The sequence below is a fragment of the Panthera leo genome, chromosome B3 (assembly GCF_018350215.1).
Source record: "Panthera leo isolate Ple1 chromosome B3, P.leo_Ple1_pat1.1, whole genome shotgun sequence".
Taxonomy (NCBI): domain Eukaryota; kingdom Metazoa; phylum Chordata; class Mammalia; order Carnivora; family Felidae; genus Panthera; species Panthera leo.
In genome coordinates this window covers 44,253,215-44,269,296 of record NC_056684.1, presented here as the reverse complement: position 1 = coordinate 44,269,296, position 16,082 = coordinate 44,253,215, and the positions used below count along the sequence as shown (strand labels likewise).

At 34.6% G+C, this 16,082-nt stretch overlaps 1 protein-coding gene across 6 annotated transcripts in view; it reads right to left on the bottom strand.

The window, feature by feature from the left end:
* The window catches only part of ICE2 (interactor of little elongation complex ELL subunit 2), a 64,772-nt gene that overhangs the window by 20,901 nt on the left and 27,789 nt on the right, over window positions 1–16,082 (bottom strand). For 5 of the 6 annotated variants that reach the window (XM_042941855.1, XM_042941854.1, XM_042941859.1 and 2 more), the window contains 3 exons: window positions 11,423–12,416; window positions 10,220–10,395; window positions 5,595–5,724 (listed from right to left, as the gene is read on the bottom strand). In XM_042941855.1, the coding sequence (XP_042797789.1) occupies window positions 5,595–5,724; window positions 10,220–10,395; window positions 11,423–12,416 (1,300 nt within the window). Of the gene's footprint in view, window positions 1–5,594; window positions 5,725–6,689; window positions 6,782–10,219; window positions 10,396–11,422; window positions 12,417–16,082 lie in introns of those variants that run through there. The other variant, XM_042941860.1, reaches the window with a different exon arrangement.

Genomic DNA, 16,082 nt, shown 5'->3' with positions numbered 1-16,082 from the left:
GGTTGTATTAACATTTTCTTTTTAAATTTATTCTGAGAGAGAGAGAGAGAGAGAGAGAGAGCGAGCGCGAGTGGGGGAGGGACAGAGAGAAGGAGAGACAGAGGATCCCAAGCAGGCTCCACACTGTCAGCACGGAACCCAACATGGGGCCTGAACCCATGAACTCATGAGATCATGACCTGAACCTAAAACAAGATGGACACTTAACCAACTGAACCACCCAGGGGCACCAAGGTTGGATTAACATTTTAAATTAATCAACAGGATATGTCACATTAGTAGAATAAAAAAGTCACAGCATCACATCAAATGCGAAGAAAATAACTGATAGTGTTTTTTTTTTTTTAACCCATTCATGATTAAAATTCTTAAACTAGGAATACTAAGGAACTTCTTTATTATAATAAAAGGTATCTACAAAAACCTATGCAAAATACCAAACACAATGGTGAAATGTTGAAAACCTTCCCTCTTAAGATTAGAAATATGGTTAAAATGTCCATTATTTACCCTCTAATTAAGGGCTAGGTAATGCAGGCAAGGAAAAATAGGTATAAAGGTTGGAAAGAAGAAATAAAATGGTCATTGTTTGCAGAAGACATGATTGGTTACTTAAAACATCTAAATCATTAGAATGAATAAGTGAGTTTAGCTAAGTTGTTAGATAGAAGATCAATATACAAAATCAACATGCAAATAAAGTTTATATTTTAGTAACAAACCATAAGAAAGTAAAATGTCAGAAATACCATTTACAATAGCTTAAAAATACCAAATACCAACAAAATGCACTTAAAAGATATACAAGATCTCTACATACAAAATCATAAAATACTAAGAGAAATTAAAGATATAAATAGAGAAATGTACAAAGTTCATAGATTAGAAGATATGTTATTGTGAAGCTATCAATTTGCTCCACATTGAGTCAATGCAGTTGCTAACAAAAATCCCAACCTTCTTGCTGTTATTGGTAGAAACTGACAAGCTGATTCCAAAATTTGTAAACACAAAGGGCCAAGAATAGCCAAGAAACTCTTGAAGAAAACCAACTGACAAGATTCACTTTACAACATAGAACATTTTATAAAGCTAGAGTGATTTAAACAGTGTTAATTGTCTAGCTAGAGTAGCTAGAAAAATTAAGTAATTACTCCAGGTGGAGTACTTAAAACAGGTACTGCCTGAAGGACATACAGGGAGTGAGAATTAGATTCACATATATGATTTATAATACAAGTAGCATTGGAAAACAGCAGAGAAAGGGTGGTATTTTCAATAAAGAGTGCTAAATGGGGCGCCGGGGTGGCTCAGTTGGTTAAGTGTCCGACTTCAGCTCAGGTCACGATCTCGCGGTCCGTGAGTTCGAGCCCCGCGTCGGGCTCTGTGCTGACTGCTCAGAGCCTGGAGCCTGTTTCAGATTCTGTGTCTCCCTCTCTCTCTGACCCTCCCCTGTTCATGCTCTGTCTCTCTCTGTCTCAAAAATAAATAAACGTTAAAAAAAAAAAGAGTGCTAAAAATTGAAAATATGATCTTGATATTCCATGTAAAAATACCACATAAACTGTATATCTAAATAGAAGGGGTAGAAAAAAAATCAAAGATTCTAGAAGATAATATAGGAGAGTATCTTCATGATCTTGCTGGGGGATGCAGTTTAAAATGGGACAAAGAAAGCACTAATCGTAAAGGAAATAATAAGTTCAAAAGATAGCATTAACAGACTGAAAAGGCAAGTTACAGAGTGGGAGAAAAATATCTGTAACATTTAAAACCAATAAAGAAGGACCAAACAAACAAAAATGTCACAACAAATGAGCAAGAAGTTTGAATAGGCAATTCATAAAACTGAACATCCAAATGCTCAATCACATGAAAGAGTGTCCAACTTCATAAACAACCAAAGAAAGGCAAAGTAAAACAATAATGAAATAATACTATCTACCTACCAGCATGGCTAAAATTAAGTCAACTGAGAAGCCCAAGTATGGGCAAGAATGTGAAAAAAACTGGAACCCTCACATATTGCTAATATAAGTGTAAGTTGTCTCAATCATTTTGGAAAACTTTCTGAAATTATCTACAGAATGTGAAAGCATACATAACCTAGTAATTCCACTCCTTGGCATATGCCCAACAGCAATATGTATGCATGCACTAGTAGACATTTACAAGTATGTTCAGAGTTCCATTAAAATGGAAACCACCCAGACAGGTTCCTAAAGTTAAATGGATAAACTGTAGTATATTCTTACAAAGGAATATGTCAAAATAACAAAAGTAAACTACTGTTACATACAGTAACAATACGGATAAATTTCAAAAATTATGTTGAAAGAAGGCATAAGCAAAAAACTACTATTTTATGGCTCCATGTGTATGGAGTGGGAAAACAAGACTATCACATTGGAATTATGACTACAAATGGAGAAGAGGAAGAAGGCAATGATTGGGAAGGATTACTTGGGGATCTTCTGGGTCACTGGTAGTTTTCAGCTTCTTGATCTGGGTACTAGTTGCAGAGGTACTGGCTTTGTTATAATTCCTTGATTTGTACATTTATACTCTTTCCATTTTCTGAAAGTGTATTATACTTAAGTTAAAAATGGAAGACAAAAACACATCAAGTCAATGGTGTACTTTACAACTATTCTATTTTCTTAGAATGGAAAGAGTACTATGTAGATATTTAAAAATTATGTGTAAGTATAGAGAAGTTATTGCTCTTTGTTTTAGGCTGCTTAATTTTTGGATAAGAAATCCTTTAACTCTTGTATCATAAAGATGATCTTCCATATTTTCACCTAATTCTAGCTTACTAGCTTTTTCCTCAGCACAAATATACAAAATCTTCCTTCATTGTCTTGCAGTTATCTATTTTCATCAAGAAGTCTACTTTTGGGGCAATATATTAGGTAATAATTATAATAAAAAAGGTTTGTATATACAGTCCCTGAAGTAAGTTGAACAAAATATTATTATGTTCATTATGTATAAGTGAAAAGGCTCAGGCAAACAATTATAAAATATATAGTAATCATACACACATATCTTCTCACTCCCACATTTAGCATGATTTCCACTACTCTATTTATAATGGAAAAAGCACAGGCTGTGGAATCAGAAGAGATACGGATATAAATTCTGGATTTCCCAGCAACTGTGTACTCTTGAGCAATAAACACAGAGAACCTTAGTTTCTTCCTCTGTAAAACAAAGATAAACATCATCTATTTCACAGAATAGTGAGGATTAGCAATAATGGATATATAGTCGTCGACCCACATTACATACTTCATAAATGAGAGCTCTATTATATTCTTTTGTTCTATTATTTTACACACACACATACACACACACACACATACACGCACACATGTATTCAATAGTTTCTAAGGATGATTTTAGAGCATTTCAAGTGCATCAGATAATATACAACTTGGTTTGTGAGTGGTAGATACATAATAAACCAAAGAAGAAAAAAAATACTCAACAATATTCTATAAGCTGTACTTTGGGAGGCTGGGAGGAGTGTAGTGAGGAAAACTAACTTATTAACAGGGAGGATCAAAGAACAGAATATTTGAAAAGAAACACATTACAGCTTTTAAGGGTATACTGTAACTCATATCTAGCAACTCATTTCCAATTTAGTCTGTTACTTGGATGTCAAGGGCAATAATAAACACTTCTGAAGTGGGATATCTTAAGTATTTCATACACAGCTCCTTTACCTTTTAACTATCTGTAGACAGACACTCTTCTTAAAACCAAAACCACTAAGTCTACATTATATTAGGTGTAACTATAAAGAGATTAAGTAATGAGTCACACAAACCACTTTCACAACTGATATATAACTTATTTTAATTATATTCAGTCATTCTAGATACAACGATAACAAAAATGACTGTTGCTTTCTGTATTTCCAGAGAGTAATTATAAAAAAAACTTACTTAGGAGCCCTTTCTCCTACACTCCCTTCCTGATGTAACATTTTTCTGAAAATTAAAAGAGTAATACAGCAACATGAAACAACAATAAAAAACAACCCTCTAACCCATTGATGCTTTTAAAACAACATTTTAAAACATATTCACGCCCACACAAAAATTCAAACCTATCCCCAAACCCAAAGAAAACACAACCATGCAACATAAGTTTCTCATCAAACAAATGTCAGAGAAACCAAATACACTACCCATTAAATTAAAAGGAATGGCTTATAAGTGGGTAAGATTTACGGAGGATAAAGAGCACATAGGACAATAATTACTTGGACTTCAAAGAATACTTTAGATGAAGTAAGCCATATAGATGACGGCAGTTTTATCTGTTAGAGTACATCAGAAATCGAACAAAAAACCCCACCACTTCGTATTGTTTTCGTCATGAGTCTCTATTCTTTCCGTGCTTTAAACAGGATTTAAGTGCTCAGTTTTTGTTTCATCCTTTCCTAAAATGGATGTGGCTAGTAATTGCTTTCAAGTAGCTTACATGAAGACTGTTGGTATGTTTCAGGGCAAGAGGTCTTTTGGAGGAACACTGCAATTGTGGTTAGTGGCTGAAAACTAAAAGAACTTCGGGCACTGAGTATGAAACAGGAGGAGGGGGCTAGCGCACTACCAAGCAGGACATTTAGCCACTTGTGTTTTTGAGTTAAGCAGAGAGAGCAAATCAGTTATCTTATTAATACTCTTACACAGTAAAGACAAAATATTGATTAACCAAAATATGGAAAAAATTTTCAGATGAGTCGCCTTTTTTTGATTAAGCAAGAAAAACACACTTGTAACAGTTATTTCACACCAGGAATTACGCTAAGCACTATGAGAATACAAAGTTTCATCAGACACTGACCTTAAACTACTTACTGTCTAATGGGAAGATAGGATAAGTATCAAAAGGAACAACACAATACAAAGTAACAAGTCATAAAAGTGGTGAAAAAAAGACTACCTTGAAACATCAAAAGAAGGAAATGACTTCACAGAAGGGCAGCTTGAGATATTTGGGATGGACTGAGACATATGGTATGAATTAAAACATGGGATGAGCCATTCCACTTGGAGGGAGCAATATCAATGACTGGTAAGTAATCCTTCATGTGAAGTATGTTAACTGTACGTGAACCCAGATAACAGAAATCAAATCCCTAACCACCCCCTCAAATAGCAAAACAGAAACAAAGTAAAAAAATGTTATTTGAAAAAATTCAAATGTCATTATAATTTTAAGAAAATTTCAAAATATGTTCACAGCAACAGTTTAAAAGAAGCTTGTTAGAAAACACCTCTACAGTTTTAGTTTATTATACTGTAAAATAAACTAAGTATTTTAAAAATAAAAGGATTATGTTGACATTCAAGTACAACTGAACAATGAGTAAGAGGGAAATGAAAACATTTGATCTCACTAGTCACACCCCACCATTTAAGTCTGCAGGAGGAATGCTGTTTTAATAGAAAAAAATGTTAACACAATAAGAAAACTGAAAACAAAGAGTACAGAATGGAAGTATTTATAATTGATTAACAAAAGTATGTTTTTACAAAGGAATTAAAAAGGAGAATAAAGCCTCCTGTGTAACTTACCAACATAAAACGAGCAGTTGGAATGCAATAAACTTTCAGTCCATAAGCGACACAGTTCACTTTCAGTTAGAGCTTCAACTCCATAACAAGCTTGATATTCCACTTTGGGTAGTACATAAACCGGAAATTGCTGAAATGCAAGGTTATGCTTTTTCAAAGCTCCATTAATTTACTTTTCATAGCAAATACATTTGCCTATATAGTTCTGCCACTTTCAAAATACTTTCACGTAATCTTATTTCATCCGTTCAGATACAGTAGAATTTGAGGTGGACAGATAAGATATCCTGAACCAACAGCTACCTGCCTCCCATCTCCACCCCAAATCCACATACCTCCCTACATATGCACACATTTTATCAGGCTGTGTAAGTGACATTAGAAACCTGGGAACAGAGCCTATAACACATATTTGCCCAAAGGTTCAAAGACGGATGCTAGGAACCAAAGACTGTTATACTATTAATTCTCAGAGGATAAAAAAGGAAAAAAAAAATTTTGGCCCTTTAAAGCATTAAACACATGGTCTCAGGCTCAAATGCTCTGACTAGCTTGTTTTCATTCTATGAATGTATAGGCATTAATACCTACATTAACACCTGTCAGTGTCCTTATCTTCATTAATACAAAGGCTTTGTTCCGAACATTAAATACCTGGTAAATTATCCATTTAGAGTTTATTGGTCAGGACACTAAATAGATTAAGTAAAATAACTGTGGCCATTACTGGTCTAAACGAGTATATGCAAAGATATACATGCTTCTGAAATAGTATGTTAGTCATGTTCACTATGCTCATGTTATCTCATTTCTGTCAAAGAATATTCTACTTTTAATAGTAGTCTCTTCATTTGCAGCTGCAGAAGGAGAAATACATGATTCAAGAAATTTATTCAAAGTGATATGGCTAGTTAGTACTTTTGAAATTATACTAAGCTGTCACTATTCATATACTTGAAAATATTTCATAAATGTTTCAGAATTCCTGATTTTCGCAAAGTGGCAAATTTAGTGTGCTTGGAACAATGATGGTGGTAAGAACAATTCAAATCCAGTAAAATTTTTCTTAACAGTAAGCTTGGTTCATAAGATTACCTTTGAATGTTGTAAAACTCTTAAAGCAGTGTTTCTTAGATTTCAAAGTGCATATGCATAACCCGGGGAATAGCTTTGTTAAAATGCAGAATCTGAGATGAAGAACAAGGTTTTTCTTTTTTTAAAAATTGAAGTATAATTAACAGTGTTATATTAGTTTCAAGTGCACAATATAATATTCCAACAATTCTGTACTTTAGGTTTTGCATATTTAATAAGCTCTTGTTCCAGGGGGGCCAAACCTCAAGTATAAGGCTCCTACGTGTCTTCACATTTAAAAACAAATTACACTGTGATAAAGATAATTTTACTGCTAAAAGCATTTTATTATATAATAATTCTTTGGCAATTGGTAGTCCACACTGACAGTTGCTTATAGTTGCAACGATAAGCTAGAGATAAGGAAGGAGAGGTTAAAATGGTTGAGAAATTTGCTCAGGGACAGAGTCAGTTTACAGAAGAGGTGAATAGTTGATAGAGAAGATACTCTTTTTGGATCATGAGTAAATTTTCCTTGATAATACTGCCGTATCTATAAAACTAAGTCCTGAATCTGGTTTTAATTTCTGTGTGTATTCTACTGCCATCTCCAGGAAGCCAAGGGAAAGAAAAGTCTGGATATTTTATGGTATTATTCCAAAATTAAAGTGAAATTTTAAATACAAAGTTTTCAAACTATAAAAATTAAATTTAGTGGAGCACCCAGGTAGCTCAGTCGTAGACTGTCTGACTCTTGATTTTGGCTCGGGCCATGATCTCACAGTTTATGTGTTTGATCCCTGCAATGGGCTCTGTGCTGGTGGCGTGGAGCCTGCTTGGGATTCTCTCTCTCCCTCTCTCTGCCCCTCCCCTACTCACGCGCAAGTGTGCTCTCTCACTCTCTTTCTCAAAATAAATAGGAAAATTAAGAAAAAATTATATTTACTCTTCCTTTCTATGTTGAATAGTAACTCCTATTTTCCCCAAATGAAAGCTTTTATTGGTTCTGTCTTCCAGTTACTCATATAAACCTTTCTGAACTTTTACATAAATTCCTAAATAGATACTTAGTAGCTAGTATCAGAGGTTGAAGAGACTTTTAGGTATTTTAAAGCTTTATCTAAACAAGTTGGTTTTTAAGTAGTAAATATTAATGAGAATGCTTTCTTACCTAGAGTTTAAATAGGGCTACTTTAAAACTTCTCAAACTAGTGCTTAAATTTCCCTTAAATAATTTCTTCCTTAATAACACACTCTTCTCTCTCATCCCTCAATTCTTCTTGTTTATAGAATACCTGTTTATTGTGTTTCTAGGATATAAAACATTTGGGAGAAACAAGTCAGACGTGATTCCAAGGGAAATGCATTCTAGTAAGGGATTTTAACCATGTGTACTAAACTATTACAGATAATAAAAGGTACAATATGATAAGAATTCACTGAAAATTTTACAATTTTACTCTGGTTTTGACATAATCAAAAATATAAGGCTATTTATATTCTATATCTAAGACTATAGATATTCTTTGGGGCTTGACTATTTTGATATATTTTGATGAAGAGTGAATTCTTTCCTATAAAATTGTGTCTCAATATTTACAAATTGCATTTTAGTCAAGTGAATGACAATGTCCTTAATAGGTTGTCTGTTTCAAGAATTAACTCGGTACCCAATATATCCCTAAAGCTATTCTTTCTTAAGAGATACTGGACATCAATAGTTACTAACTGCTGGCAGCTGGGAGATCAATACAAAGTGCTAAGGGTTCACAGGGTAGAAAGTGAAAGAAATGAGGTTAGCTCCCAAATAAATCAGAGAGATAGTAAAAATTACAGAAATAAAACACTGAAAACACAGTCCATAGCACTGACACATATTTAAGACATTCATGCTATGGCCATTAAATTGATCACAGTTAAGTATACGCGAGAAGGGAAAAAATTAGCAAATAAGGTAAAATCTTTTAATTTGGAGAATATTAGCCTTTATTTAGGAGCAGACTAAAATAAAATTTTTAGTATTCTGTCATTCCTTGACTTTCTCTTATAAAAAACACTACTACATACATTTAATTCAAAACCATTTGGTTTCTAAAATTTCAAGTCTTAACCACTGATAAAAACCAAATTATGAAAAGAATTAAAAAATTTATTCACAGTCTTCCTTCTATTTAACAAAGGAGAACAGTATCATCAAGCAAAAGATCCTCCAAGTCCACTAGATTCTGCTGGACAAAGATCCTAGATCCTGATGGGTTCCTTTTAGAATTTTTTTTTTTTTTAATTTTTTTTTTTAATGTTTGTTTATTTTTGAGACAGAGAGAGACAGAGCATGAACGGGGGAGGGTCAGAGAGAGGGAGACACAGAATCCAAAACAGGCTCCAGGCTCTGAGCTGTCAGCACAGAGCCCGACGCGGGGCTTGAACTCACGGACCGCGAGATCGTGACCTGAGCCGAAGTCGGCCGCTCAACCGAATGAGCCACCCAGGCGCCCCTAGAATTTTTTCTTGATAGACACTGCTATTAGCAGCTTGGAAAGGCTGGCACTTCCTCCCTCCCTTTCTTTTCTTTCTCTCTCTTTCTCCCCACCTCCCTTCCTTCCTTTTCCCAGTTAACTCCTTAATATGACAAAGTAGTAATCAGGGACTTGATCCACAAGGGTCAATGCTAAAGCATCACTAATTTTGATCACCCGATTCCTAGCTGCAACTATAATGACATTTTAAAGTGATCACTAAGGATTCTTATTAGGAGGTAGGTTAGAAAGCAAGAGACAGAGACATCAAAATTAAAAAAAAATACACACACACACAAAATGACAAAGGTACACAACAGAAAAAATTCTCTTATGTAAAAATGAAAGACATCACTATAATCAATTATAATATAGAGGCTCCTCTTTACCAGAATTCAGTGATCACACAAAAACCAAACTAATCTCAAAGAGAACTTCAAATATCAAATACAGAAAACTATTTAAGAACCAATTACTCAAACTGTAGTAAGAACTTCTTAACTGAAAACAAATTTTTACATCAACCCTCCTCCTCCTCCCCCCACCAAAAAAAAACAACAGAGGAAAAAGAAGACCAAAAATGTGGCCTTTTAACAACTCTGGGAAGACTTCAAATGTGTGTGAAAGCACACCTGTCAAGATGTGGTACTTCTAAAATGAGTCAAGAAGATCCCCAAAGTAAGAGAGAAAGGGGCTAATAAGTCATAATGGAACTCCAAATTCACAGAAAGCAGGAATATATGTGCCAGCCTAGGTCAAATCTATGATGGTGCCATTTTTCATAAAGTTTATAAATTCCATGCAAGAATGTTACGAGCATTCATGAATTTTATATTTAACACTTTCCATTTTCCCTTATTAAAAGTGCTTTCAGTATTTTACTAAAAAAACAATAAACAAAAAGCCTCAGCTCAACCTGGAAAAATTCTAGAGTGACCAACAATTTAAAATTAAACTTCATAACAATGGCATGTTAAATATTTGCTGATTATCTACTTATACTACCACATCCTAACTCCCGAGGTAACAACTTACTCTTCTGATTTTCTTCCGTTTTTTAGAACGTGGTCTGGTCTCTATCCTCTGGACACTGCATCGCACAAGTAACAACAGGTCTTGCAGGCTAAATAACTTGTAAACAAAATTTCCTTCCTGCGGAGCTACATATTCTGTTGTATCTTCAACATAGTCCTGAAGTTCATATGGCAATCCTTTAAAAATAATTATATTTCTCATTTTTATTTTAAAATACATTAGCTCTTTATCCATCATAATTCAAAATAAAATAATTCCATTATCTAATTTTAGGTTTCTATCGACTTTATTTTCTATTTCTCTGAGTTGAACATTCACACTAGTACCATTTCTGTTTACTTTTACAGGAACTGCAGCCAAGAGCTGAAGTCAAAACTTTTACTACCTTCATTAACACCAACGTTAAATTAGTGAAACAAATATGAAGCAAGAAGAAAAAAAGTTTTAAAAAAAGTGATGTCATTTTCCTTAACCTGCTTTTCAACTGAAAAAAAATTTTTACATCAACCCTCCTCCTCCTCCCACCAAACAACAGAGGAAAAAGAAGACCAAAAATGTAGCCTTTTAACAACTCTGGGAAGACTTCTCAGGCAGAGCTGAGATGCAACTTTATATCTATCTCAGAATGTGAAAAAGTATAAAACTCCGGTCTGACACCACAAATTAGTAAATTTTGAACTCATAAATGTTGATGATTATTTTTGATCACTTCCCCTTCATCATTCCAGTGAGCCATATCACCTGCAGCTACAGTAGCCACTGTACATGTTGGATAAACAGTACACTGAAAAATGAAATCTCAATGACGATGTAAAGATTATGAGACAGGGGGTGCCTCGGTGCCTCAGTCAGTTGAGCATCTGACTCTTGATTTCGGCTCAGGTCATGATCTCATGGTTGTGACACCAAGCTGCATGTGTCAGGTTCTGTGCTTGAAGTGGAGCCTGCTTAATATATTCTCTCCCTCCCTCCCTCCCTCTCTCTCTCTCTCTCTCTCTCTCCCTTCTTCTGTCCCTCCCCTGCACTCTCTCTCTCTCAAAAAAAAAAAAAAAAAAAAAAAAAAATATATATATATATATACATATATATATTTATATATGAGACAGGTTATAACAGAGAAAGTGAGGGAATGCGGGAGAAAAACTGAAGGATAAGGAAGAGGCAAAACAGTTAATACAAAGGTCTTTGTAAATATTTACTTACGTCCTTTTGGCTTCTGAAACGCAGAAGGCCAAACAGATTTTGGCCAACTAGAGGCATCTGAAGGAGCAGAGGATTGTTCAGAAGGTGGAGTTTGTTTAGAATTTTCCAAATTCATTAAGGGAAATTCAGGTATTTTTCTGGAAATTGGCTTTAGGAGTTCATCCTGCATTTTTAAAATTTCTCCAACTGGATCAAATTTTTTATATACTCGTTTGATAGGTTTTTTTAAAACACATGACTCTTCAGGACTACAAGTAGCATTAGTCTGGTTTCCTACAGAAGCCTGTGTGGAAGAAGAATTGGGGCTAGCTGGTTTAGAATTTAAATTAGAATTCACATCAGCTGTCTTTCCATTACTATTATTTTGACACTCTGTGTCAATGATTAAACAGTCTTCATCTGTATCGCTATTGCAAAGAATTACATCTTCACTTCTCACTGCTTCTGATGTAACAGTCTTTTCCTTTGAATTGTCTGTGTTCTCTAGAATATTTAGTTTTTCAGGGGCATATACTGTATCAGTAGCTATATCATTTTTATTAGAGGTTTCAATTTCTGTAGAACTTTCTAACTGTAAGGAATCAGACATTTTCAAGTCACTATCTTGCACCAAAGACTTCTCAGGATTTGATGCCTTTTCACCACATGGTACAAATCCCTGATCATCTTTATTTTTGCACTCTTCAGGGCCACCATCCATACCAGTCATGAGCTGTTTCTCCTTTTGCAACTGTTCCATCAGAATCTGAGATAAACTTCTAGAATGAGCAGAAATGTCTGGAGCAGTTGGTGCCACAGATGTGGTTGCTGTGCTGGGAGCTGTGGGGGTATCTGTTGTGTTGGGTACTGTGTAAGTGCTTGCTGGACTTGGTGACTTTGATGGTTTGGTGGTGTTTACTCCAAAAGTTTCAAGTTCTGTGACGTCACCATCAAAATCCAGGTCCAAATTTTCAAGGGTCTCAATTTTTCGGCACTCATTAACTTCATAAGACATCTTAAGAAAACATATTGGTAAACTATTAATAGATATTCCAGGACAGTCCTCACCTATCTCTTAATGCCTCTACACATCACATAGATAGTTCATGCTCTTTAAAAGGAGAAAGAAATGTCTAATGGCTTTGAAAGGTTCTTGCTTAAGAGGATGATAAACTACCAACTAACTGATTCAACCTTACTTTCCTACTGAAATGTTGATGAAATAAAGACAAATTTGTGAACCCCCACATCCCAAAAGGAATTTCCACTAATCGAAAAGAGAACCACAAAGAACAAATGTGGGGCCAAACAGAAATGCAAAGGATTTTCACTGATACCCACTGTATATACACTGTAATGAGGTGACCAGGAGGAAAGCCTCTTTGCTCCTGTGAGGAAGCTGTTTTCTACCACAGCTGGGTAAGTGTCACCAGCCTCCAATGCATCCCTAACATCAACAATGACTTTCTACACCTACTCAAAGAAAACAACTCTTCTAATATGGACAGGAAATGATTTTATTGTATTCTGGGACATCAAATCATTGAGGTTATAGTTTTTCATGTATTGTTTTGGTAACGGAAGAACTATAAACAGGTCTAATTTATTCAAGAATAAACTGTCTTCTCCCCAAGTAGCAATAGATCTCTCCTCAATCTGGCAAAGGACTTTAGATAAATACCATAAAAATTTGGTTACAAGCTATACATACCCACTAGCCATACAGGTTAGGATCTGAGAGAGAAATATTCTGACAGTAATCATGTAGTAAGAAAGAACAACTTATGTCAATTATTCAACTTCTGTGAACCTCAATTTCTTCATCTCTAAATAGTGATAAGAGGGTCACCTTCTTGGATTTGTTCTAAGGATTAAATGAGAACTTGTATATAAAAAGTTTCTTACCATAGTCCCTGGTACATAGTAAGGAGCTTCTCAGTAAACAGTAGCTCTTATTAAAATAGGCCACCAGATTTAGTAAAAAAGTAAAAAGTAAACCATATGCTGTTTACATGAGGCATTCTTACACAGAAAGGTTAAAAACAAAACAATGGGACAAACATCAAGAAACAGAGATAAGAGATAGCAATATTAAGTGTTCAACAAAGCAGAATTCAGTGCAAAAAACATTAGACAGAAAAAGGAATCCTATGTTGAAAAAAGATGAAATCCATTAATAATGATTTTTCACATGCCAAATAACTTCAAAATATGGAGTCAAAATTGAAAAATAAAAGGACAATCTGACAGAAATACAATTGTACTTGGTCAATAATATACTATTTCTAAGTAAAAACAGGGATATAGAAAGTACATATAATATTAAACGAAGTATGTATGAATGACTGAAACATATACACAGACTGCAAAGATATACCTTTTCCCTCCCAAGAATCCAAGGGGCATTTCCAAAGATGGACTATAAATTAACATACAAAGAAAACATCAATATAGCACAAAGCAGAATCTGCTAAGATCTTACTCTCTGTTTAGAAGGAAATAAAATTGGAAATCATTAAGAAAAATGTAAATAAATAACAATAAACCCAAGCACCTAGATTAAAAAACATTCCCAATTATTGGATAAAATAATTAAAATAATTGCAGAATAGTTAAAAAGCAACAAAAATAGAACACTAGACATTAAAAATCGGAAATATCATTCACAGCCTTTTCAAGATATAGAAAAATAATACTATTATAATCATAATAATAAAGTGAAGAAATTTAGTAACTATAAAACAAAAAATCAATGAACTGAAAAACAATGGTCTCATCTCTAATAGAATAAACTTAGATAAAATTTTAAGTATCACTTATCTGTAAATACTTCAGTATGTAGCTGTAAAAGGATTCTTCTCTAAAACATATCATTAATTATATCAACAAAAATTAATAATTTCTTAATGTCATGAAATAGCTAATCAGTGTTAAAATTACCCAGCCTGATAAATGTCTTTTACAATTGTTAACTGGAATCAGGATCAAGATCCCTACACTGTATTTGGTTGACATATCTGTCAATTTTGATTTGTCAAGTGCCTCTCTCCCATACTCTACCAACTCCCACATCACCAGATATTTGTAGAAAAAAAACAAATTAGTTATCCTACAAAAATTTCTAATTCTGGATTTTAACTTCTGCATCTCCCTGATGTCACTTAACACATTCTTCTATCCCTTAAATTTCCTATTAAAACAACCTAGTAGCTTGATTAGATTCAGGTACAATTTTTTTTTTAATTTAAAAAAAATGTTTATTTATTTGTTTTTGAGAGAGAACTTGCGTGCCTACAAGCAGGCACAAGCGGGGGAGGGGCAGAGAGAGAGAAAAAGAGAGGCTCAAACTCACCAAATGTGAGATCATGACCTGAGCTGAAATCAAGAGTTGGATGATTCACCGAATGAGTCCCTAGGTGCCCCTCGGGCAGTTTTTTGTTGTTGTTTTTAACCTGAATATGGTAGTATTGTGTACTTTCTACTTCAATCAGGAGGCTAATAATGTCTCTGGTTGTCTTTCTTTTTGTGATACTATAATTGATCTATCGAGTCATCAAGGGTCCTCAACTTAATCTACCCACTATGAAACACCTCACTGATCAATTTTAGCAGCCATTACTGATGATCACTGTTCACAAGTTTATTTAGTGTGTGTGTGTGTGTGTGTGTGTGTGTGTGTGAGAGAGAGAGAGAGAGAGGGAGGGGGAGGGAGAGGGAGAGGGAGAGGGGGAGGGGGAGGGAGAGGGAGAGGGAGAGGGAGAGGGAGAGGGAGAGGGAGAGGGAGAGGGAGAGGGAGGAGGGAGGAGGGAGAGGGAGGAGGGAGGAGGGAGAGGGAGGAGGGAGAGGGAGAGAGAAAGAATGCCAAGCAGGTTTCATGCTGTCAGCACAGAGCCTGGCACAGCGCTCGAACCCACTAACTGTGAGATCGTGACCTAAACCAAAATCAAGTTGGACGCCCAACCGACTGAGCTACCCAGGTGCCCTGATGATCACTGTTTAGATTAATTCACTATTTTATTAGCTGAAAAATGGTGACAATCACATTCTATCATTACCCTAAATATAGATTGCACTGGAAAGGCAAGACAAATATCTGGTATTTTTTAAACCAGTTTTTAGCATGACTTTATGCACTAACACCCTCCAAAGGTGACTAGTACTTTTTAAAAAATTATCATGAATTCATGGGTTTTAACATATTTTCTATGTTTTATTCCTTGCAGCCATTCTTTGTCATGTCAAACTGACACATCTCTGGTCCACAGAAAACCTTTCAGTGGTTCTGGCATGTTTTTGATACTATTCCAATATTATTACAGGGCTTTTACTTAACTTCTTTGATTGGCATTTACTATCTCTCCTATCTCCAAAATTCTTGGTTCCTAATATAAAGGAACTATGGAAATTATCTAACATGCTCAAAATCACAAAAGTAGTATCATTACTAACAATATGGCTACTAAACGCAGTTTAAGATTTTTTGGCAGCTCTTTTTGAACTTAGGATATAAATCTTTTGGGATGTATGGTCAAATTAATGAGTTTCAAATCATTTAAAATAATTCACTGAGTGGTTAAACTACTAACTTGATATATTGTGGATTAATTTGTTTCATTTCAGCTTAGGTTGGCTTTTATAACAATCTAAAAATTCGTTTTATAGACATAAAACAAAAGTGATT